The 23544-nt window shown below is 40.2% G+C and overlaps 1 protein-coding gene across 2 annotated transcripts; it reads right to left on the bottom strand.

Annotated features, from left to right (window-relative positions):
• Positions 1 to 1182: 1182 nt before the first annotated feature.
• Positions 1183 to 23138, bottom strand: LOC115788975 (protein FAM163B-like). 2 transcript variants are annotated; one of them, XM_030742114.1, is made up of 4 exons: positions 22343 to 23138; positions 5261 to 5376; positions 3478 to 3816; positions 1183 to 1475 (listed from the first exon to the last, which is right to left on the bottom strand). In XM_030742114.1, exons 2-4 carry the CDS (start codon positions 5351 to 5353, stop codon positions 1398 to 1400), a joined length of 510 nt encoding a protein of 169 aa, XP_030597974.1. In that variant the 5' UTR covers positions 5354 to 5376; positions 22343 to 23138; the 3' UTR covers positions 1183 to 1397. The 2 variants fall into 2 exon arrangements, with proteins under 2 accessions (XP_030597974.1, XP_030597973.1); XM_030742113.1 differs by lacking the exon at positions 1183 to 1475 and having other exon boundaries at positions 1483 to 3816; positions 22343 to 23098.
• Positions 23139 to 23544: the final 406 nt, after the last annotated feature.

The raw sequence follows: 23544 nt of genomic DNA on the forward strand, positions 1-23544 counted from the left end.
CACATCAAAGGGAATCCATCACAATCTGAAAGGTTTTTCATGTCTGAAGCAGTTCTGTTGTGTTAATGCCATCACAAAATAGCTATTCATATCTCAGCCAGGGAGCCCTGGGTTGGAAATCAGCTTTTTCTACGCCTCCATCTGTCTTTGTGTTCTGTGGTATGTGCTATTTTTCATTCATTTGCTCTGACTCATCCTTCTAATAACTACCCCTATTTCCTCTCTAAAATAGTTTTCAGTTGTTTTCCCATTGTGTGATTAGTTGCCATGCCTCTCCGACTCATTCAGTTTATTCCCCGAATAAAGCTTTGCATTTTCTTTTTCTATGGTTTTGCCTCCCTGTATTAATGGCTTTTCATTGATAATCATCTCCTCATCTCTGACTATTAGTTTGTTTGTTTTTTTTATCAGACTTCATCTTCTTGTTTGTTACCCTTCCCATTCGACCATGTTTGCTGTCATGACTCTCACCTCGTTGCCCAAGGGCTGACCGGACCTGTATACAAACATACTTTCTTGCTGCTGCTGTAGTTCAAGCCTCAGGAGTTGCTGTTTTCTTATGTTATTGTTGCTGAAACTGATATTGAAAAACAATATTAGTAGGTTCAGTGCTTTCCCTTTAGATATATTTACATTTTTAAGTTTATTGCTTGGAGAATTCTCTGCAACACAAAGCACTTCAGCTAACTGATAGTTAATCTGTATTTAGGAGCTCACTTAATAATATAATCCAGGATGATGCACCCTGCATTTAGCAGTGTCCACGTGTGATCCTGTGCAGTCCCACTCTGGGGGGTGGGGGTACACATTCTAATTACATTAATGCAAACTTATGAAACATTTCTCTGAAGAGCCTCCACTTTGTATAAAAGTTCACAAAGCAAGCATCATTTTGTGCAAATGCAAATGTAACAAATGACCCTCGAGGTTTGTGACTCATCTAGAATGAGAAGAAGAAGAAGAAAAAGAGTTTCATACAGTTTTATTAGCAACAATGTGTCTGTCAGTTATATATCGGAAACAAGAACAGAAACATTTTCTGCAGTACTGTACCAAGTCTGAAAAACCAGCTGAATCATAAAATAAAGCAAGTAATTCAAATACTTCAAGGTAAAAGCAACACTGCATTTTAATATACACTAATAATAATAATAATAATAATAATAATAATAATAATAATAATAATAATAATAATAATAATAATAAATTTCTCCTATACTTCTTTATGGCACTAAATTTCCTGTGCAACTGTTACATAGTTTTAGATTAAAAAATAAGAACAATTCTGTGTGTTTGTGTGTCTGCATGTGTGAGTGTACTTATATGGCTATCTTTGTGAGGACAAGTTTAAAATTGAGAGAAGATTGGGACATTTGTGCCCTTCATCTCTTTCTCACCTATAGCAGGTTGTTTTGACTTGGCTTTAGGGTCTTGGGCAGAATTAGGTTTAGGTTACATAGGCAAGGGTTTGGCAGCTAGTTGAGATGGTTAGGATCAGGGACTAGGGGGATGTAAATGAGTGTCCTCGCAAAGTTAGATTTAGAAATGTGTGTATTGTGGCTTAGCGTATTTGCAGGAAAGCACATTTTACCAAGGAAAAAATAAAAACAAAATTACTCACTGTTTCACAGTCTGGCAAAAAATAAATGAGTAATTAAAAAAAAAAATCAATCAGAGACAGAAAAAGGGAGAGGAAGTACAGCTTTTACCATCCATTTGCAAGAGAGGGTGGTATCTGGGTCCAAAAAGGACAATCCAATCACCTTCAAGTCTCTCTCACAACCACCGGCATTTCCTGTTTTGAATTCAAACAGTAAATAATTTCACTTATTAATGGTGTGTTCTCTGTCCATAAAAGTCACCAACTGTTCCTCCAGTCAGAAAATTAGCCCTCCAGCCAGGCCGGTCAGCCAAGCGCGGAAAATAAAAACAATCCCAAGAAGGAACACTGAGTACCTCAGAGCAAGAGCATATAATCTTCAGTCCAATGAATGGAGAGAGGAGAGAGACTGCGGTGTATGTTATGGCCTCTTAAATATTTATAGATGTGCCTTTAAAGGTGAATCTTTAGCCCAGGAATCCATATATCAATAAATCAGAGACAACACATCGAATGCAGTGTAAGTCCACAAACTTCAGTGAAGAACTATAATTGAGTTCACATTTGGAAGTTTAAAGTGTTTTACTGTAAAAACATTTTGCTTTTCTGACTGCCATCTACAACTTGAGTCAGTATTATAGCATTAATTAGTAAAATAAACATTTACAAAATAGTTGCAAATCCATTTTGTTTGTTATATAATCTGTTTGGGTCAGTCTTTGCATTACTATGAATTTAGGTTAAAGAAATAATATAATCCCTTCACCCTTTCCAATAAAAGGTTATTGCAACCCACCTTTGGGTTCATTATACACAGGGATGACCAGTTGTGTACAAGTGGATGGAATAAAAATTCTGGTATAACAATTGATCGAGACACACACACACACACACACGCGCCCACGCATACACACACACACATGCCAGTACACTCACATATATACACACAAATGAAGATCACAGACCTTTTTGGCACCTAGTCCACCCTGCCTGCAAGAATGCAGAGAATCTTCTCTTCTGAAGTGTAAAATACTGTATATACACTGTGTTTTCAACAGATGCTCCAAGACACCAGCCTCCCATCAAACTACACGCCTCAATGAAAGGATGAGGAAAATCTTCTGTGAGCCCTTTATGTCTTTAAATGTTATCGTGTATCACTATGTCTGCCTAAAATGTCTGCGGGTGGCAGCGAAACATGACAACCCCCTCCTTTCTCCACTGGCTGTGAATGATATTTCATAGCCTCTATAATCTGTGGATTGAGGACCAGACAAATAATCCCATCATAAGAGAGGGAAACACTGGACTTTTCTTAATCATATTCTGTTTGTAGCAGCTCCAAAAGACAGAAATCCCTACTGATCACATCATTTTCACATGTCATGAATCTGTCTATCCTATCTATGGGGAGAGGAGTCCAAAGGAAGTACGGTAACACAGACTTCATCAGATCATAAAATAAATTATTTAAAAAAACAACAACAACAATTCAAAACAAATCAAGTTTATGTTGTTGATAATTTAACATTTTTAAATACTTTATATTGGCCCAAATGTGAGGTCATCGACCTGAGCATAGTACCTTTGAAAAAACTGTCCTGAGAGCCAGTTGAGTCCTCCATTCTGCAAAAGGTGACTGGTAGAATGAGACGAGACTAGATCAGACTACACAGGTCAAGATGACAAAAACACAGTCTCACTCAAGACCAGCCCAGTCCACGCCATTCAGATGAATTTAATCATCAGCTTAAACTGAATTATGCTTCACCCAGCTAAACATCAGTGCTGATGCTACAGCTGCGTGTGAACATGTCCCTCATGGTAACCGAACGGGCGAGGTTTGGTTTACGATAGTTTGAAATGTTTACAGGCACTGGCAGGTCCAGATCCTGCTGCTGGACGCTGCGATAGCTGATCCGGTCCCCTCCATTCCTCAACCCATCCGGTTGGTGGTGGAGCTGCGGCTGAGGCGGCTGGAGGTAGAAAGGCATCTCATAGTGTGTACACGATGGACAGAAGGTCTGTGAACGTGTCAGTTTTCTGGCCATTGGAGGGGTTGAAAAAAGGGCAGGGCCATTTGGGATGGAGGAGGCGGCGGCGGCTGTAGCCGCCACAATGTTGTGGTTAGAATGAACCGGCGGGAGGCGAGATGTAACGGCAAAGTCTGGCTCCTCCTCCTCCGACTCCGACTCTTCTTTCTTGCAGCAATAATACTGATGGAACAAGAGCAGGAAATTGAGAAAGATGAAGAAAAAAAAAGCAGAGATGAAGATGAAAGAAGAGAAAAATGACCAAATTATGTAAAATATGCATGAGTGAGAAATGTCTCAATGAGCACTCTATTTTCCCACGAGGGGTTGTCTAATTTATATGTTGTAAACAGACTCCAATTTTCAGCTGAGATATTATGGTTGTGGTAAGACCTAGCTTTCAAATTCATTTCTGGCATCATGCTATCTAATATCTGCTGTAATTTGGGGATTTCTGATTCAAAGAAATTGCCGTCAGGAAAAGTTCTTTCAATTTCCCTCTAGCTATGTTGCCTGGTTCCCAGATGATCATGGTAAATGGACTACATTTATGTAGTGCTTTTATCTGGGGAGCTTTAAACCTTGTGTCTTATTTTTTCACTCAAGTAGAATGCATACTACAATACTATCCATAGACTCACTTCTTCTGCACTTAATATAAATAACTTCAATCATCACCCAATTTACACCTAATAATAATTTTTTTGGCAACTTTTTTCAGAGTCAGAAATGTAAACACTGTTATTGAAATCCTTTTGCTGTGGCACTCCAAAATTTGTTCAAGTGCATTCTGTTTGCTTTAGTAATCTTTGACATTAGTCTAGAACCTGAGGGGAGTCTACCTATGACAAACTGAAATGACTGAACATAATTTAGGAAGTCTCACAAGTAATGCTGAATGCCAGGATCAAAACCATGAAGACTAAGGAACTCTGTGAGACAAGGAGCAAAGGTGTAAAATCATTTATAAAGCTTGGGCATCAATAATTGTGAAATGGAACAAGCTTGGGACCACCAGGTGTCCTCCTTGAGTCGGTCATCCGGCCACAAGATGACCGACCCTCCTTGCTAACTGAGCAAGAAGGGTCTTGGACACAGTGTTCAGGGAGGTGACCGAGAGCTCTTTAACCAATGCTGAAAACACACTGAGAGCACAAGGAGTGAGATTCTCTGGTCCAAAAATAAAACTCCGGTGAGTACACACTGTATTTTTTGATTCTTGCTTCCACGGCTGAGGTTCAGGATTGAAATTCCTTTCCATTCCTCCTGCTGTCCACATCTAGCTCAGCTGCACAGGTGTGAAAACACCTGTGAGTTTTTATGCGTGACAGCAGCCAATGACCAAATCAGCCGGTCTATGTCCTCAATCCATTTTCTTCTTTGTCATAAGGTGTGTTACTGTTATTTAGTTTAATGTCAAACATTTTATGTTTTGAATGATTAATTATATAATTGAAAATTTTTAGTTGAAATCTTTGCTCTCAATTGGTTTTCCATTTCCACTAGTTTAGTTAGAGTCACAAACATAGGTTTACAAATTAATGCAGCACAATTATTTAACTCTTCCCTGCAGTTCTGCAAAAAGCCAAAATAAATACAATGAATGAAACAGATGCTGCAGTCTCACCTGCAGCCTACAGTAGCACAGTACTGCGATGATAAGGAGTAATATAACCGAAGCTAGAATTCCACCAGTGATGACCACAGTCCCGGCTGTCATTCGAATTGCTCTCCATCAACACCCTGCAAAGTGGAAGAGGAGGGAAGGATGGGATGGGGTGGGAGGGGAAGGGCCACAGAGGAGGGTAGGGAGTGAAATGAAGGAGCAAAAAGGCACACAATTCATCAGTTCAGTAGCTTCATTAAGTAGATTATAACTGTGTGTCATCTCGGTGGTGCTTATTGAATTATCCAGCAGCTAGGAGACATGTAATAGAATCATCCCACAAGTGCTGCTCATAATATAGACAGCATCTCAGACTGGAATGCATAGAAAAAACAGAAGTGCCTGAGTGAGGGGGGAAATCTGTTCAGTGGCAGGACAGCAAAAAGGATGAGCTGCAGAAATGTCGAGAGCAACGAGGTAAATAGTTCCACAGATAGATCAGAAGGGATGCAACAAAAACAGAGGATGCAGTCGGGTTGGACAAATGATGTGACAAGTAAAATTTGCAAGCAAGCTGACAAAGATATTTTTCATCCTGCTTTGGTTCAACAAAGAACAGATGGAAACCCATCGAAAAACAAAATAATCTGAAGGAGTGTGTAAAGCAGATCCTGCTGACTTTATTTGCAAGTCAACAGCCGTGACCTGTGAATTCTGACTGCGAGTCAAAGACAAATGGAAATGCTGACCCAGGAATTTGAAAGGGGATTCAACACGTTGTGAAGAGCTGCCTGTCTTGTTTCCAAGTGACCGTAGCTTTAGCATGCTTTTGTGTGACTTACAGATTCCAAGACACATTTTTTGTGTAATCTAAGTGAGACTGAAATATTTTTGCTGGATATTTGTTGGCTCAGATATCTTGGTTTACATTTCACATCCAGGTGGAAATTATGCAGTGTGAATTCTACAGTATATCATAAGAAGACGGGTCTCAGCTTCATTTTATTAGCTCAGTGGTTCCCTTTAAGAAGCTAAAACAGTAAAAGCAATCACACAGTGGTGTATAACTTATGTTATTTTATATATATATATATATATATATATATATATATATATATATATATATATATATATATTTTTTTTTTTTTTTTTTTTTTTTTTTTTTTTTTTGAAAAACCCTGAAGGGTTATCAGATGTGGGCAGAGACCTTTTCCCTTTATTATAGCTGCAATCTGGAAGTGTCATTGAACCACACCAACACACTGCATTGTGGATAATTGCTTGAAACCAAAAATAGGCCAGCAGACTTGTTGCTAAGCTATGACTCAATGGTGCAAGCCATTAACAGCAGCAAGCAGACTGCAGCATAGGCTCATGTTGTCAAGATCTAACTTAAATGTGACACTGACAAACACTAAAATAGAAATACTAAAAATAAACAGGACTGCTACATAAAACGGGGACTAGTCAGATTATAGGATTTTCGGAATCGCCAGCAACCAGCTTACAACCCGATGTAAATGACACTCAGCAGCCATCAGCTTTCTCACATTAAGTTTACTGTCAGTTGTGTGTCAGTGGGTATTTGGTATTTACCAAGCCACCTGACACAGCAATCTTCTCTTCCAGAAACAACTGTAAACTAAATTCATCAGTCATTAAGTTGAACAGTTTAAACCACAAACTATATAAACCAATATCTTTCAGTATGATGTCTGTCCAGAGATGCTTTATAAAGTTAGAATAAATGTCTCTATGGTAGCTATCAGCCCTGTTGACAAACACAGCACAGCTTCTCCTCACTCAAGCTTCAATACAGCTGGACTCTAATCCAATCTGCAAGCCACGCAGCGCACCAAGCAAATCAATATGGAGGACAAGAAGGAACAGGGCGTTTTGGCCTTAAAGGCTTCTAGTTTAATTGATAGGGAAATGTGGTGATTCAGTGGCAATGTGGTTGTCAGGAAAAAGAGAACAGGATGTTCAGGTGAAGCTGGGGAACATTTTGCATCTATTTGTTTTTTGCACCTTTAATTAATAGAGGGCGTGAAGAAAGGGCGAAAAGAAAAGAGGATGATGTGCTTATCCTTTTCAGGGTCACAGGGGGGCTGGAGCCTATCCCAGCTGTCATGGAGCGAGAGGCAGTGTACACCCTGTACAGGTCTCCAGCCTGTCGCAGGGCGAATACAGAGAGACAGACGATCATTCACACTCACAGTCACAGCTATGGGCAATTTAGAATCACCAATTAACTTCCATCACCCACTAACTGCATGTCTTTGTATTTTATTTTTAAAAAAGGATGAGCTACACTAACATTTTTTATTATATTAAAATTATTTTAGCCCATTTTAAAACCTGCTACTTTTTGTTTTTGGCTCACTGTTACTGCAGGGCTCTTTTGGATGATGGCGTGCAGCTGCTTTAAATCGTCTGCCACCTTCCCAGTTTCAAACAGCAGACAAACTGCATGACCAGCAAGTCAACAAAGTGAATCATTTATCAACTCTCTCCAGAATTTGTGGGGAACAAATACTGGATATATGAAGATGAAAGGCGATGTTCCTGTGTGTCTACTGGATGTTTTCTGTCTAAAAATTGATATGTTAGTGTTGACCCAAGTGACCAAAAAGTCGGTTATAACAAAGCAAAACAAAAGCCTTCTTAAATATTAAATGTGAGATAGACAAACACGTGAATCAAAGTGATAACTTCAATGTTCCAGCATAGTATGGATGAGTGCTGTTTAGTCTGCTGGATTTACCTGCATGCATTTGAGAGCACAGGGGCCCAGCTTTGTAAAGGTGCAGTAAGAAAGATAACATCATGAGCACACCATTTGTGAAGACCTGCACAGTCACAACTGAGCAATCAACATGGATTCTCAAGCACCTAATAATCAGTACTGCTTACACTGGCAGTCTGAATCCCTTCAGAGCAAACTCAGCATGAGTGCAGATCATCAGGGTTGGTCTTTTACACGTAACATTCATTTTCAAACCAAAAGCATGGTCAGTGTCATTTCTTCACACCAGCAGATGGAGACATAGAGTACTAGATGGCCTATATTATCTCAAAAATCAATACATTTCAAAAGCAGATAATAAAAGTCACATTGACCAATACTGGAAAAATAGTTAATATATTTATTTTAGAGCACCTTTAAAAATAGATTTTACAAACAACCACTTGTCTACAGACAGGGGAAAAGCAGCACACTCTAAAGGTAAATGAATCATAAAACAAACAATAAGGTCAAACATAATAAATACGAATGAGAGGGGGAAAAAGAAGAAAACCAATAATAAAGATTAAAAGGAGACAATACAAATAAGTCAATAAAAAAAGAAGCCAGTGACCCTGCAAACTAGTTCTCCTCAGACAGGTTGCTCCAAAGTCAAGAAGCCTTGATGGCAAAGGTACAGCCAACACTATTTTCATATATAGTTATTTTTAAAAATATTTTATTAGTAATTGTAACAATAACAAAATAATAATTAAATCAAACATCATTCATGAACAAGGTTCTTTGTCATTTCTGAACAGAAGAATGTCCTCAGAAATCTAATGAGCCTCAGAGATGTTGATTGGGTTAATTGTGATCTGATCCAATTCCATGAGATTAAAAAGCCTAATGGTCCAAACAAACAGCCGGGGATAATTTATCTGAATTTCAGGACCACACCCCATTTCTCTATAAATGCCTACTTGCACTACACTCCCGTTTATTGTCATTTCCATGCTCCACCCTTCCTCCCTTTTCTCACCCTCTCTCAAAGGTACCGGGGGATCCGCTGATCCTCGATGAAGCCTTCCCAAAAAAGCAGCCTTTGGCCTTGCTTGTTGCTTCACTATCAATAAACACCTATGATTTGCATTTGGGGTTGGGGATTTATGTGCTGCAGTTTTTTCAGAAAAAGTGCAGCACAAATCATATATAAAGCAGCCTAAGAGCAGGATCAGCTGCCAAAATTAGGCTTTGACGTACAGTACAAAATCATGCTGTCCTTAATATCCCATATATGAACTCAAATGCTCCTTACATATGTAGGTGCAATATATGAAAAAATTGCTTTATAAAAGACATTACTGTTCTGCCTGTTGCAGCTCGCATAACTGAAGTGGTTGGTAAGTAACCTCAAGTGATCTCAGGTGTTCAAAAGTTGCCAAAACAGCCAGAGAAAATGTAAGGAAATGAGCATATGCATGATCAGGACTGCGTGCACAGAAATCTGACTCTGTGTCATACAGAGTCTCAGATGGTGACTGGTGGACTGCGCTGATCTCAAAATGTGATTTCTGCGCTCTTAAAACTTTTCCCATTGACATATCTCCATCAAAGTTGTTAATATGGTCTACACATAAAAATACACACATGTAATATTTGTCATTCTGCAGGCTACACTGGTGGTGTGTATCTCCTGAAGCTACATTAATCAGATCCACGTGTGAGCGATGTGTTGCAGCAAGGCAACAAACAGTGCTAATTATTTACCTGCACACACACACACACACACACTCACACACACACAAACACACACACACACACACACACACAGAGACGCGCGCAAACACGCAATTCAGACTCCACTGTGAAATAGTACTAGAGAGAGGCAATCTTGTCCACTCAGCTGCTTTTGCTGGTATTCGTCCACGGGAATGACAGGAGTTAGGGGCAAAAGAAGAATAGCGGTGCGCACACTCACACACAAGCACACACAAACACTCACATGCAATAATTTTAGCAGTAGCTAACATGCTCAGACAGAGGGCTTTGGAATAAAATGCCACGCTTCGATGAAACATGGCAGGGATCACAGCAAAAGGTCTTGCTTGGAATAATGGCTGCTGACAGGCTTTCAGTTCAGTTGGGAAGAAGTACGCAGTAGGTGGTGGATTCAAGTAACACACAAGAGACAATAACATGCCCTGAGAACAATGGGAAGAGCTCTGTTACAATGGTAGCTGTCAAAGAGTGATTTTACACACATTTACAACGACAGAGTGTACTCACACATGTCTTTTTTACGGAAATGACAAGACCCAAACACTCCTGAGAAGCATGCATTATTTAGCGAAAGAAGTGCTCAGGTTTCTGCTCCAGTAGCTTTTTTTCAATCTCACAATCTTAACTTGCAACAAAGTTCCAAACCAGGAACCTAAGGACACGCAGAAAACAACAATACTTCATCAAGAGTTCTTTAAACTCTGTGTGATTACAGTTTTTGCCCTTGATGAGTCTTTACTCTCTAATAATCTGTGCAATCAGGGAGCATTCAACTGGTATAAATGACATCACTTGAACCTGTAGGATGGATACTTTTTCAGAAGATGTTACATCATTTTGGAGTTTTGGTATTCTATATTAATTTTTCAAATAGCGCACCTGAATTCTTAAAGTGCAACTCAGAGAGAGAGAAGCTTTACGGGAGAAGCTATGAGTGAGGAAACACGGGTGTGTCCTAAAGTCTTTTTGGTATCTGTGATGTAAGATGACACACACAGAGAAAATGGAAGTGTTTCCTTTTCAGTTCATTAGTTGTAATGGTTATATCAGATGATTAACTGCATAGTCAAACTTTCTGCCTATCACATTGTAAATATAATATATTTACAATGTGATAGGTAGTAGTGATAGATAATATATTTAAAATATATTGTAATGATGTCACAATATCAAAAAGTAGTAGATGTAAAATGGACAGAACGTTAGGAATACTTGTTGCTTCAACTCCTTGTGCCTTGTCCTTGACTCCTTTACTTATGTTGGAAGGTAAGAATGGGAGAAGAGGTGAAGAAAGGAAGAGAAGAAGCATAAAATGAAAATGCAAATATAGGCCTGTGTTTGTTTTTCTGTCTGTGCTGCATGTGTCTTTGTCTTTGTGTTAGGCTAACATAACACTTGCTTGCTTCACTTGTGTCTCTCCTCACAGCGAGGATGTATGAGAGTGATGCAAGAAATCACTGGCTCCACTGGATCAGGCTTGAGTGAGGTCAGTTATTTAGGATGTGCTGCACAGCTGGGGTCAGCTGTCGAGCTGACTGGTGAAAATGTTCACAGGTCAACTTATTAAATAACAGTCTTACCACTATCTTACCAACATCCTTCATTGATAGAAAGATGTAAAAAGCTCTTATAAGCCTACATGGGTCTTACACATACAATCATGTTTTTTTTTTATAATTAAAATAAATAATTGTACCATGCGGGTGCCCAGGTGGCTCAGTGGTGAAGCCAGCGACCACGAACATATACCGCATTGCGGTGTGCGTGGCGTGGGTTCGAGTCGAGCTGAGAAAGCATTAAAGGTAGGTACTCCTTGAATGGACAGGATGTGTGAAGCCTTTTGTGGCCCCAGAGCGAGCCTCACACACACACACACACACACACACACACACACACACAAACATACTGCCACAAATGAACATACAGCCACCTGAGGTGGTGTCAGTTGAGACTGAAGTCCACTTGCAATAGCAAAACACCATCATCAGCTCATACTCTGACTGAACTCTTATCAGGCTGCATTGTGGTAGATGTACATGGCAGGTTTGGGCATTAAAAATGAATGTATAACTCTTCATTTAATCTATTAATTTGAACTGATAAGATCCACTATCAGTCCATCAGTGTTATAGGAATGCAACGAGTCACTCGCATCTTGGCTATGAGTGTTGCATTGACCTTTTATCTATGGCAGGGCTCTTCAACTCCAGGCCCTGAGAGCCCCTGTCCTGCGGGTTTTAGATGTGTCCCTGATCCAACACACCTGAATCAAATGGCTGAATTACCTCCTCAGTATGCAGTCAAGTTCTCCAGAGTCCTGCTAATGACTTCTATATTTGACTCAGGTGTGTTGAAGCAGAGACACATCTAAAACCTGCAGGACAGGGGCTCTTGAGGCCTGGAGTTGAAGAGCCCTGTTCTATGGTAATCGATGAGACAAATTAGTTCCAACATTTTTAACTTAGGTTAAGAGTATGAAAGTATGAAAAGTTGTAAAAAAAATGTTGGGGTGGTAAAAAGCTAATAAAACCTTTTGCCATCAAAACACATTTTTGAGCAAAAATCCTGAAAGTCAACATGGCAATAAAATGCTAAATATAAATGTTGCAGAAGCCCGTGCCCGTTAAAAAATTATTTTAAAAAAAGGAAGCGTTCACTAAACATTATGACAAAAAAGCTATTAGATTTAAAAGATTTTTTAAAAACACGTTAATCCTCATGTAAGCAGTAAAGCAGTTCTTAAAAAAGTCTCTAATCTGAGACTGAAGTACACATTTTTTAATAAAGCTCACACTTTTTTCTCTTTAGCCTTGTTATATGAACCTGCTCTGCAATATCCTCTCTGGTTGCACTGACCCTGACTGGCATTACTCAACTCTCCGTCCCTGACTCACTCTATCCCAGCATAAAATTTCACCTGGTGCACAAAATATCTTTTGCCAGCATTTGTGTCCCTGTACCCATCTCCAAGAATAATGACAACACACACCTATCCTGAGGTAAAGCTCCCCTACCTCATCCCTAAGAGAAATGGCTTTTTTCCTTTGGTAACCAGCAATAGTTTTCATCCACCCTATGTGTCCTAGTATTACCTAGGCAACATATCTGTAATTAGTGCCCCTCTGTGAATGATATATCATAAAAATGGCTTTCGGCTTGTATGAATATAGCACCATGAGGACATTTTAAGGACTTAGCGGTGACCTGGGGGTCTCTTTGTTTAATTATGCAGCTTCCTAAATGTGTCTCATCTATCTAAATGACCTTGCTTAGTTGTTCTTCCATTTCAAATTGTAGACTGAGGTACAAAGCATTACTATAACTTTAAATGTGCTGCGCATGGACTAAGGTAATGGAGCATGACTGCCCTCCCTTGCTAAGAGCATTTTTAGACATTGACTATTTGTTTTTTAATGGCAGTACCAAGTTAATTTAGCAGGATATATTTGGCAATGTCATGGGGTTGTAATGATACAACAGTAAAATAAATTATATCATTTGTCGGCCAGTTTATTAGGTACAACATTCAACTGTTTGTTAAGGTAGACATCTAATCAACCAGTCACATGGTAGCAACTCAATGCGTTCACTGGGTGCTAATCCAGTCAGCTAGGTACAGGAAACCGAGGCTATAATTTGCATGGGCACAACGGAATTGGACAACAGAAGACTAGAAAAATGTTTACCGGTCCGATGAGATTTTGGTGTAAACAACACAAAAGCAAGACTGGCGACCTGTCCATGTGAGTGTTTTCACATTTGAAAACACTCACATGGAATACTTTTTTATGCTATCAAAGCTATAAACATTTACAATCCACAGTACCGTGAGATAGAAGCAGACAAACTTGTTCCCTGCACTTTTCAGAAGGGTTCAAGGGTTTCAAACAGTATAAAAGCTATAGTTTCCCTTTTCCATGTGGATAAAAAATGGGACAAAAATAGTATAATATCTCTGTCCTGTCAGTTTATTGTTCTGTCCTCTCATATTAAAAAAAATTAGCTTTCATTTTCAAATCATTTTAAAATAATTGCATATAATCACATTTTGTCAGCCTGCCACTGCACTTCCTACTCCTCCCCACAGCCATACCCTGTTCTACCCTCTGCTGGGAAAATAATACCACTTGTTTGTGAATGACAGGCTGTAATCTTGGCGCCACCAAGAGCTGAAGTTGACTCAGAGATCTTACAGTTGGTTGAAAACATAGTTGATGAATTGAGCAGTTGTTCGCCCTGAAAGTCAGAAAGCTTTAACTCCTGTCAAGACAGTATATTGAGTATGTATGTATGTATGGAGAGACGAGTTAAAGTTTTATCACCAAACAAAACCCCTGAATCGTCGCTATTATAAACCTGCAGTAATCACCAATTATTGCAACTATTTGAGCACCATATAGACTATAAGTGTATATGTGATATATGGGTCACTGGTTGTTTATGCTTGTATGTAAGACCTTTACTCCTGGGGCCTAATTGATAAAATGGACTTACAATCAATTTTGACTCGAATTACAACTTGTACAGGAAACATGTAAAAGTAGGTATGAATAAAACTTTGCTTTGTCCTGGAAATGATCTTAAATTAGTGCACCTTGTTCTGAATTAAAAACAGGATGCAATGTCTTATAGTTTGTTAAATTTATTAAGTAACCAATGTTGCTCTTTTGGAAGGAACTGAAAGCCATGTTTTTGTGTTTGATCATTTTGTCATGGTCCATGACTAATCCAAACTAAGCCCTCATTTGGTATTTATGTTGGCCATGAATGCAGTGTAGGAACTCTTTAAAATTTAGTTCAAGTATAAATCTAAGAACATTTATTTCACTACACTACCACTACCTGCAAGGCGCTTGCCTTGCAGCCGGAAGGTTGCAGGTTCGAGCCTGTCCCTGCACTGCTTTGTGTCCTTGGGCAAGACACTTAAACCACATTGCCTAACAGTAGCGCCGGTCTCTGGCTGCATGACCGCAGATGCTCGTCTCTGGATGAGTGATCTGGAACCATCATTTCGTTGTGTACCTTGTGGGCACAATGACAATGAGTTGAATCTAACATCTAACAAATAAGGGCCCTGGCTTGTAAGTTCAGTGTCAGTCAAATCTGCCACTGAGAAATTGCAGCGACAACAGAGACAGTTTGCTGTAACACTCAGAGCTCCGTCAAGACCGCCTGTTGTGAAAAACATTGTTCATGCAAAGGCACCAAGCAGGTGCTAATCCACCCAGTCTGCCCCAATAATAGGTTAATACTTTAATGCAAAACACTCAAAAGTCATAATTCACTCCAGCAAAATTCTCTCTCTCTCTCTCTCACACACACATGCGCGCACACACGTAAACCTTCCCCTCAGGCGACATAGTCTGTTCAGGTTATTATGCCTTTAAATACATATAATTCCTTTTTCATTTCCCTTAATTAGATAGGATGCTATTAAATTACCTTTGCTCCTTGAAGCTTGGCAGTGATAATTTTATCTACTGTCCTTCCAAGGAAGCAGCATGACTCACTGAATTTTAGCTCTTGAACTGGGAACTGGTTAGTTATTTCTAGTTGACTGGATCCATGTGCCACAGAGAAGCTGTCAACTGATGTAACCCAACCATTTCCATTGAGCAGCTTTCTGCTACAAGTCACGCTGCAGCTTGTTGGGTATTTTGGTAAACGTAGCTTTTTCTATGTGTTCTGGCCTTTTGTCCATACATAAATGGAGCACTGAAAATGAAGCTTTAGAAAAACTCCAGCTGGGGTGAAGATTTTTGTGTTTACATGTAGACAAGAAAAACTTTTGTCTCGCAATGTCAAAGGTGTGCATCTTTATTTCCTTTCTTGTGCACCATATTTGTTTGTGGGCTTTTGATCGGCCAGCATTTCTTCACTGTTAGGGTTATATTGCTACCTGTTGCACTTGACAGGGCTTGAGATCGTTTTTTTGCATTTTCATGTGGAGGGAGATATTTTTTTAAAAGGACCTGGAAAAATACCTCTTTTAAAAAATGTAGGTGTGGACATAGCCTTAGTCTTACATTTTCTTCACAGCAGTGAATGCAAAGCCCACGCTGTGTTTCATGCATGGTTACGCCCAGTGTGTGACAGGTTGCCAGTTTGTCAGAAAAAAGCTTGTGGTGAACAAAAACATTGTGCCCACATTTATCAGTGCACGGTCTGTGTCCTGATGGCATGGGTGACACAAGTATCATTATGTGACTGTATAATTTTTGTGGCATTGCAGCACTAAGTTGAACTGAATCTGAAACACTTCATTTTTTATCATTTTTATCATCTTCTCGCACACGACACGTTTCATGTATTTTTTCCTCCCTTTTCTATAAAAGTTATTCTTTTAAACATCTGTGTGGTCCTTGTGTGAGAGAAGAGAAGGCTGAGAGGGAAGGAGGGAGGTTGTTTTTACAGCATGAGTCCTCAGCTCTTTTGAAGTCAAGGACAGGCAACCTGATCACAATGTCCTCGCACTGGATAATGGATATTTCATCTGATATTTCATCTAAATGTATGCATTAAATGTCCCATAGAGAATCTGGGGACACGCGCATTCACACACATCCAGCCAGATACCACAGTAAATGTAGCCAATCAAGAGGTGATGTTATGAAGGTCAAATCATATTATAACAGCGTATACTGATCACCACAGCGCTAAGTTCTACAAAACCCCAGCTGTTGCTGTTCATGCAAACATATGACTAAGCATATGGTTTGTGAGCAGAAGAGAGGAGAATCAGTGTTGAAAGAAGGCACAGTAATTCATTGCTAGTGTTTCTTTGTTGTAGTTATAAGTGCATGTATTCAGAATATGAATGGGTTGTAGCTCAACTTTTTTTTTTTTTTTTTTACATTTTCTGTGCATATCAATAGGCTTTCTGTAAGGTCATCAGTTTATACCCCCATCCATATTCCTCTTTCCCTTGTTTGGCTTCCCACAGTTTCACTGTCTTCCTCCACCTGCTCCTTCTGTGTTTCTTTGCTTGTGCCTGTTTTCTGTCTCTTTATCCTCTCCTTCCATTTACCTTGCTGCCTTTGTCTCCCTCCCTACTCTACATCAATCTTACTCTCTCTGCTCAGCTGGTATTCACTGGCTTCAGAAGTGTGGCATGTTTTAAGCATCACTTTGAACAATAGTGCCATTCACAGGCAAATACAGTGCCTCTGACATGGAGATGGATAGATCCTGCTGTGCAACACTTTGCACATTCTGAGTCTGTCAAGCGATCACATTTACAAGAAGTTACATAACTCTAAAAAAGTCTCAGGAGGATTGCTAGTTACTACACATCTGAAGCACAAATGAAGTCATCACACAGCTGTGGTAAATATGCACTACGGGAAGTGCATAATAATCTAATATATAACATATAAGTACACACATGGGAAAAATAAATAACTAAAAATAAATTGTGACTTGCACTTGCGTTTTGGGATTTGACAGAGATTTGGAGGAAATCTTTTCTCCTTCATTTTTTAACCCTAAATTTCTCTCTCTCCCTGTGTTTGAGATGTAGAAAAAAATCAAATGTATGTTAAGTTCAACTGATCAACTGATCAAGCTTGTGAATTCACCCAGAAGAAAGGAAGGAAAAATGCCACTTTAGAAACACTGTACTGCTCACCTATGTGTGTGATTGTAACATCAAGCTTCTTTCATTAGAAAATACAACTTGAGCCATTTTTACACATCCACAGTAGCACTGAACTTCACTGGATATTACTCCATAGAGGTGCATGTGAGAATGCAAATGTGTGAAGCAGTCAGATCAAATATTGAATGGTTTTTACCCTGCCAGCTCCCTAGTAGAAAGGTCTGTGAGATGTCCTGATGCACCAGTTTGCACCAAAGTGTGAACAGCACAAGTAACAGGGAGTGAATTCCCAGCTAGGGAATGGCCATCCTGTGTCATGCCTGCTGCGTGCTTTACTCAGGCCACTCCCTTGCACCAACTAGCTCTCCTGTTGTGAAAACATACCCAGCACCAATGATCTCCTGCCATGTGCTCCATGTCAGAAAAGGGAACTTTAAACAGTGTTCAGACCTGAATCTCATGACATTTTTTGGAAGGGACATGGCGTACTGTGTACTGAGTGTAACTGACAAAAAAGAGCATGAGAATCTGTTTCTGTACATGAGCAATAACCTCACATGGCAGCACTATTCTCACATCAGACATAATATGGAATTTATACTAGGGAGCTGCCAGATTAATGGTTGGTGTGACAGAGGAGGATGCAAGGGATAGGGCGAGATGGTAGATGATCTGCTGTGGGGACCCCTAAAGGGAGCAGCTGAAAGAAGAAGAAGAATGTCTGACTGAACCCAACATTTGTGTTGGGTAACTGGATAATGTCCAGAAGGGTCGGAGTTGCAGTGGATGAGACAGACCCTAAAGCATCAAGTGCCAAATTATCTCCAGTGTTATACTTGCTATTATTTTCTTTGTCTACATTCCTCCTAAGATCTACAGCTCCATGTTGACACAACAGCAGACATGTGCAAATAAACCATGTAAAACAAAAAGCAGGTTGAGAACTTGGTAGAACAGCCAAAGAGGAAAACGAAACGGTGTAAAGGAATGGAGAAATGAGCAGGAGCAGTAGTTTGGGATAAAGGCACAAACATAAGGAAGAAGATAAAATACAGAAATAAGTTGAGAACAAAGAAAAGAAAGACAAAAGATGCAGAAGGTGCTTTGAGAGGCAGAGACTGATGCCCGCGTCCTATGAAACGTAAAAACCGCTGAAGAAAATATGTTAAGCTCAAGGCTGATGATGGCTTGATTGTTAGTGCTAATGGTCAGTGCTCCAGAGGCAGTGTGTCTAAGAGAATGAAGGGGTCTCTAGTTACTATGGCGACTGGGGCCGTTACAGACTGACATTTTAGCATCGCCTTTTTCATTTTTTGAGTGGGTGGTTTACTGCTAGAAGTTTCAACCTAATTGTACCTGAATGAGCTTTACTCAATCCACTCACTGCATGCAAATCTCCAAGCAGATCAAAATGAAGCACAGTGCAGGAAGGCAGCATTATAATAAGGAGTAATAAGATACAACACAAGAGATTTATGAACATGAAGCTCTCTTCTAATATGTGCTTTTGTCTTCTTTTACTTTTATGGTAGCACAATTCATGACCTTGCTGAGCCAGCTTGTCTTTCCTTTTCACTTCATCACTTTCCAAAGGAGTGTGCAGACATTTGCGACTTTTCATTTTCAGATTTAACATTAACAGCAATGCTTGCATGCTCCAATGATGAGCATGGAGGCTTTGAAAAAGGGCTTTGGACCATGAAGATTGTAATGAGAATGCCCCGAGGCTTCCATGCAATGAATACTGTAGATTACAGATGTAATGCAAATTGTAAACTTATCCTGAGTGATACACTTGCCATTAAGTTTCTTGTGAAACACACGTAGTGCTGCAGGCCACAGACAGACGAGTTGCACAGCAGTTGAAAAAATTCTGTATTTTTACAGCATGGATCTTATTTTTGTAGCTTGAGTCTTCCAGCTGAATCATCAGGACCGATTTTCAGCTGGTAAATTAACAGGAACATCCCCAGTTTTACTTTGCCGTCTTTCCTTTTTAAATTTTCAAACCGAAGTCTAATATAAAATGATCTCTGCAGAGCTGCCTCTAGTATCAACTATGATCTTACCCACATAACCTACTTAACTGGGCTTTCAGACTTTGTAGATACAATATGTTGCAATTTGGTTTTGGTAAACAGCTGTTTGTTTTCGACCTGTCTGATTATCTGAAAACTCATTTTGCATGGCCTGGTTGTGGAGTAAATGTAATGATGCTCCCTGGATGCGACTGGGTCTTTGAGTAAATGAATCATTTATTCATAATGAAGCCAATCTATATGGAAAAAATATTTTAATTTAACTGCACAAAAAGACAATTGTTTACCACATGAACAAATAGAAATATAGATACTCTTCATATCATTTGTGCATATAAATAATGACACAGAGCCCAAGGGTGAGGCACAAGAAGGGAGCAGAAGATGACTTTACCAGATCTCCAAACAACACAGAGATTTAATTAAAAACTTAAAGGTGAAAAATGTCTTCTTCTGTCTCTGAAAAAGTACCAAGAAAAAAGATAGTCAATTATATTTAAATATGGTTAAAAAGTGAAAGGGCATTACTTCCTCCTTAGCGCCTACGCACCTCTTCACACAACCACCAGATTCAAACCCAGACCCCTCTTTCTGTGAGGTTGAAGTGCTAACCTTTGCGTGGAAGAACAGGAAGTTATGACTCTCCAGAGACATGCACAAACATATTGGAAGGGATCGACGCACAATTTTTTTTTTTTTATTTCTCTAATCTCTTTTCCTGTTCTCTTTCCCCATGTCCCTCACATTTCTTCTTCTCTTGGTACAAATCACTCACAAGGTTGAGGCCAGCTGACCAACGGCCTGTGCGCACGCATGTGTTTGTGCCTGGATGTGTGTGTGTGCTGGCCACACTGTGCGTGGGACACATCTGTGTCTCAGTATGCGTGAGCATGTCAGGGTGTAGCTGAAAGGGGAGAGCAGAGTAGTGTGGTGCCGAGGGGGAGGGGACGAGAGATGCATGGAGGAAGGGCGGAACGGGTGGTGACTGTTTAACATGATCAGTGAACAGCAATATTCCCTTCCCCCCAGTCTCAACCCATCCACTCCACTTCCCCTCTCTATCTCAGCCAAAGCAGATCAATAATGATTCCCTCTCCCAATATTGCATTTTAACAGTAATTAAGCTGATATGTGAGTATGCTTGAAAAAGCCCACAAAAAGTAGACATGCCTCTGTAATTGCATTCACTCTTGTCTATTCAAACCACCCCTCCACGTTCTCCTCTTCTCCATCCCTCTTGCTCGGTATTGTATATGCTCTTCTCTACACCTTGCCTCATCTTTTTTCATCACCCGTCTGTCTTTGAAATTTGCTTTTCCATCCTACTCATCTTGCTTGTCCTTCAGCTCTCTCTTTGTCCTCCTCTTCTCTCTGCTGCTGTAAAAATTGAGAGGCTTGTGGAGCAGCAGCAGACAGACGTGAAACGCACAGTCTCTTATGCTCAGAGGGGGACTTCAGTGTGTGCGTGTTTGTGAGCGTGTGCGCATGCTGGAGTATAACTGATCTCCCTGGGGGGGCAAGGTTGGTCTGCGGGTCATCGAGGAGGTCGCCATGGGAACGCAAGCCCCACCTTATCTTCGATTGTTTCAGGCCCTCTAAAACCACAACATGTGTGTATTTTGTTTCTTTCGAGAATCTTACTGGTTTTAAGTGATGTTGTGTTAAAAGATAATATGATATGATATGGTATGAGTTTGTGATGACAAAACACAGACAGCGTCGAATTCACTGTAGTGTCTATGAACAGCCATGTAGCCCAGGCCTACCAGGTATCATTCTAAGTAAGCGTGTAAACATAAGTACCCTTTCTTCAGCTCTCTGTTACAGCAAAATTGAAATGCAGGAAATAAGGCAGAAGTGAGACATTTTGAAATATAAGCTCAAGTAAACGGACACAGGAGAACACATAATCAATAACTTCTATTGACCTCTGCAGATATACTAAGACAGTAGAGAACAGTGACTATTATTATTCCTTCTTGTGTAGTTTTAGCATCCAGTAGAGCTTAAACTGAGAATGAAGTCTGGACAGTCAAACAGCGCAGTGCACTAACTTATTTATAACTTTCTCTCATACTTGTATGATCCATCCATCCACTTAGCAGTACAAATACTACAGGAATATAAGTTATATAATTATATGTATACTACAATGGAAAATAGTTTTAAAAATAATAAACTAATTTCTCTTTTTAATCAAATACTGTTAAAGCCTGCTGAAATGCACTGGTTAGTTCACATTCCAGCTGGGTAACTGCTACTACGTGCATCACAGTGCTTCCAAAACAATCAATAGGGGGTGGATTGCATCCTGTGCACCATTCGCTAAAATGTTTTGTCATTTTAACTCCATTTAGCGGAATATTTTAGCGTTGCAGGGCTTTTATGCTGCTGGAGATGCATTTGCACCAAGCCTAAAAATATCTGCAGCCAACAGTTTGGATGTGACCATGGCTAACAGTTGGTGACAGTAGCTGTGGCTCATAAGCCATGCTGTTTTGTCAGCATGTGGCATACCAGCCAGCAAGCAAGTGTTTCATACAAATGCACCGAACCTGCCCCTTGCCTTTACCCTCTCTTCCTGTGTCTGTATATGTATGCTATCTCTCTGTGTTAAATTGATTAAGGCTTCTGAAAAACACTCTTCCACATGGACACTGTACATGTTGGGTATATGGTCTATAATAAACTTTTTTTTTTTGGGTGAAATGTGGAGAAGAAGAACCGAATATCTTCTTCCTGACGTATGGCAAGTATCTGCCTCTGTCCATGGTGCTGAAATTAGAGTTAGTATCTATCTATCTATCTATCTATCGTTTTTCCATGTCTTAACCAGTCTTCGTAATCATTTTTCGCTTACACACTTGCATGCATGACTTGATAATAAGAGATGAGAAAAGCACACAAAGGAAATATCATGGTAGAAGAGAATCTTTCTTCCTTCAAGGGTAAAGCCTTACCTGCAGAGATAAGAGGAATTCGCAGGGTCACATTGAGGGTAGGGGTGGCTCCTTGGGGCTCAGGTCCCGACCTCAGCAGGCTGTAGTTTATCAACCTCAGTCACTGAATACTGCCACCAGTGAACACCCCGGGAAAAAAAGCCTCCAATGTCGATAAAGATATGAACTAAACACAGAAGTGCCTGCGATCGAAGTGGGGATGGAGTTCGACTCGGGTCAAAATAAAACCCACTGGGCCTGGTTCCGCTTTAGTTGCTCTTTAGTAAAAAATTTGCAGATACGCCCTTTGCAAAAAAAAAAATTTTTTTAAAATGTCCACCTTTAATAGTCGTATTCTTTGTATGAAGAGTACTTTTCCACGCACACCGTTATCATGCAAAACAATTTCTTTCCCGTTCCAGACTTGCAATAAGAGCAGCGAAAAGCACTCCAGTAACAATGGTACGCTGTGATTTGTGGAAGATGCGTTTGAAGCAGGCAGTCAGCAACACGCAGTTCCATCCACCGATTGTCTGGAGTTGCTTGAACGGTACCTACTGGTTAACCGAAGCTGTCCGCAAAATAAAACACTCCTACGCAAACATCATCATCATCATCATCATCAGCCTCGGCAGCATGTGTGTTGGAGGAGGAGACGGGGTGATGCGAAATCTCGCCATCTCTATTTTAACTACCAGTTCAGCACCGTCCAGGGAGGTCGAGGTCAGATATTCGTTGTTGTGCTGCTCCAGGTTCCGCCGGTGTCGGATTTACCCCGCTTCCTTTCTATTCACAGTACGCTCTTTTTTAGCGCAAGTGAACGTCCTCGCTTGATGTTTGCCGGGAAGAAAAATGCTACCAAGCCGCAGAGAGCCACAAAGTCTCTGCAGATGAGTGGTCACAAAGAATATTGGCAACTGGTTATTTAGTGCACGGCGGTTGGATGTTCGTATATTTGCTGATTTTTGCAGAGCTATGTCCGGAACTGCGTGGAAATGGGTAAAATGCGCTTTAAAGGTGGCTCGGTGCCTGCATACCCAGAGAGTATTAAATGCAGCCTGGAGTGTACAGTCTGGGAGATGGCGCTTTAGTCACAGGCTCAGATTGGCTGTGGGTGCTAGAGAGAAGGGGGGGATTTAAAAGAGAGGGGCAACATGCTGTTGATTTTTGACTTCCAAGCTGAAGTGTGTGAGCCGTTTGGCGGGACTTCCAGGCATGCAAAG

The sequence above is a fragment of the Archocentrus centrarchus genome, chromosome 12 (assembly GCF_007364275.1).
Source record: "Archocentrus centrarchus isolate MPI-CPG fArcCen1 chromosome 12, fArcCen1, whole genome shotgun sequence".
Classification (NCBI taxonomy): domain Eukaryota; kingdom Metazoa; phylum Chordata; class Actinopteri; order Cichliformes; family Cichlidae; genus Archocentrus; species Archocentrus centrarchus.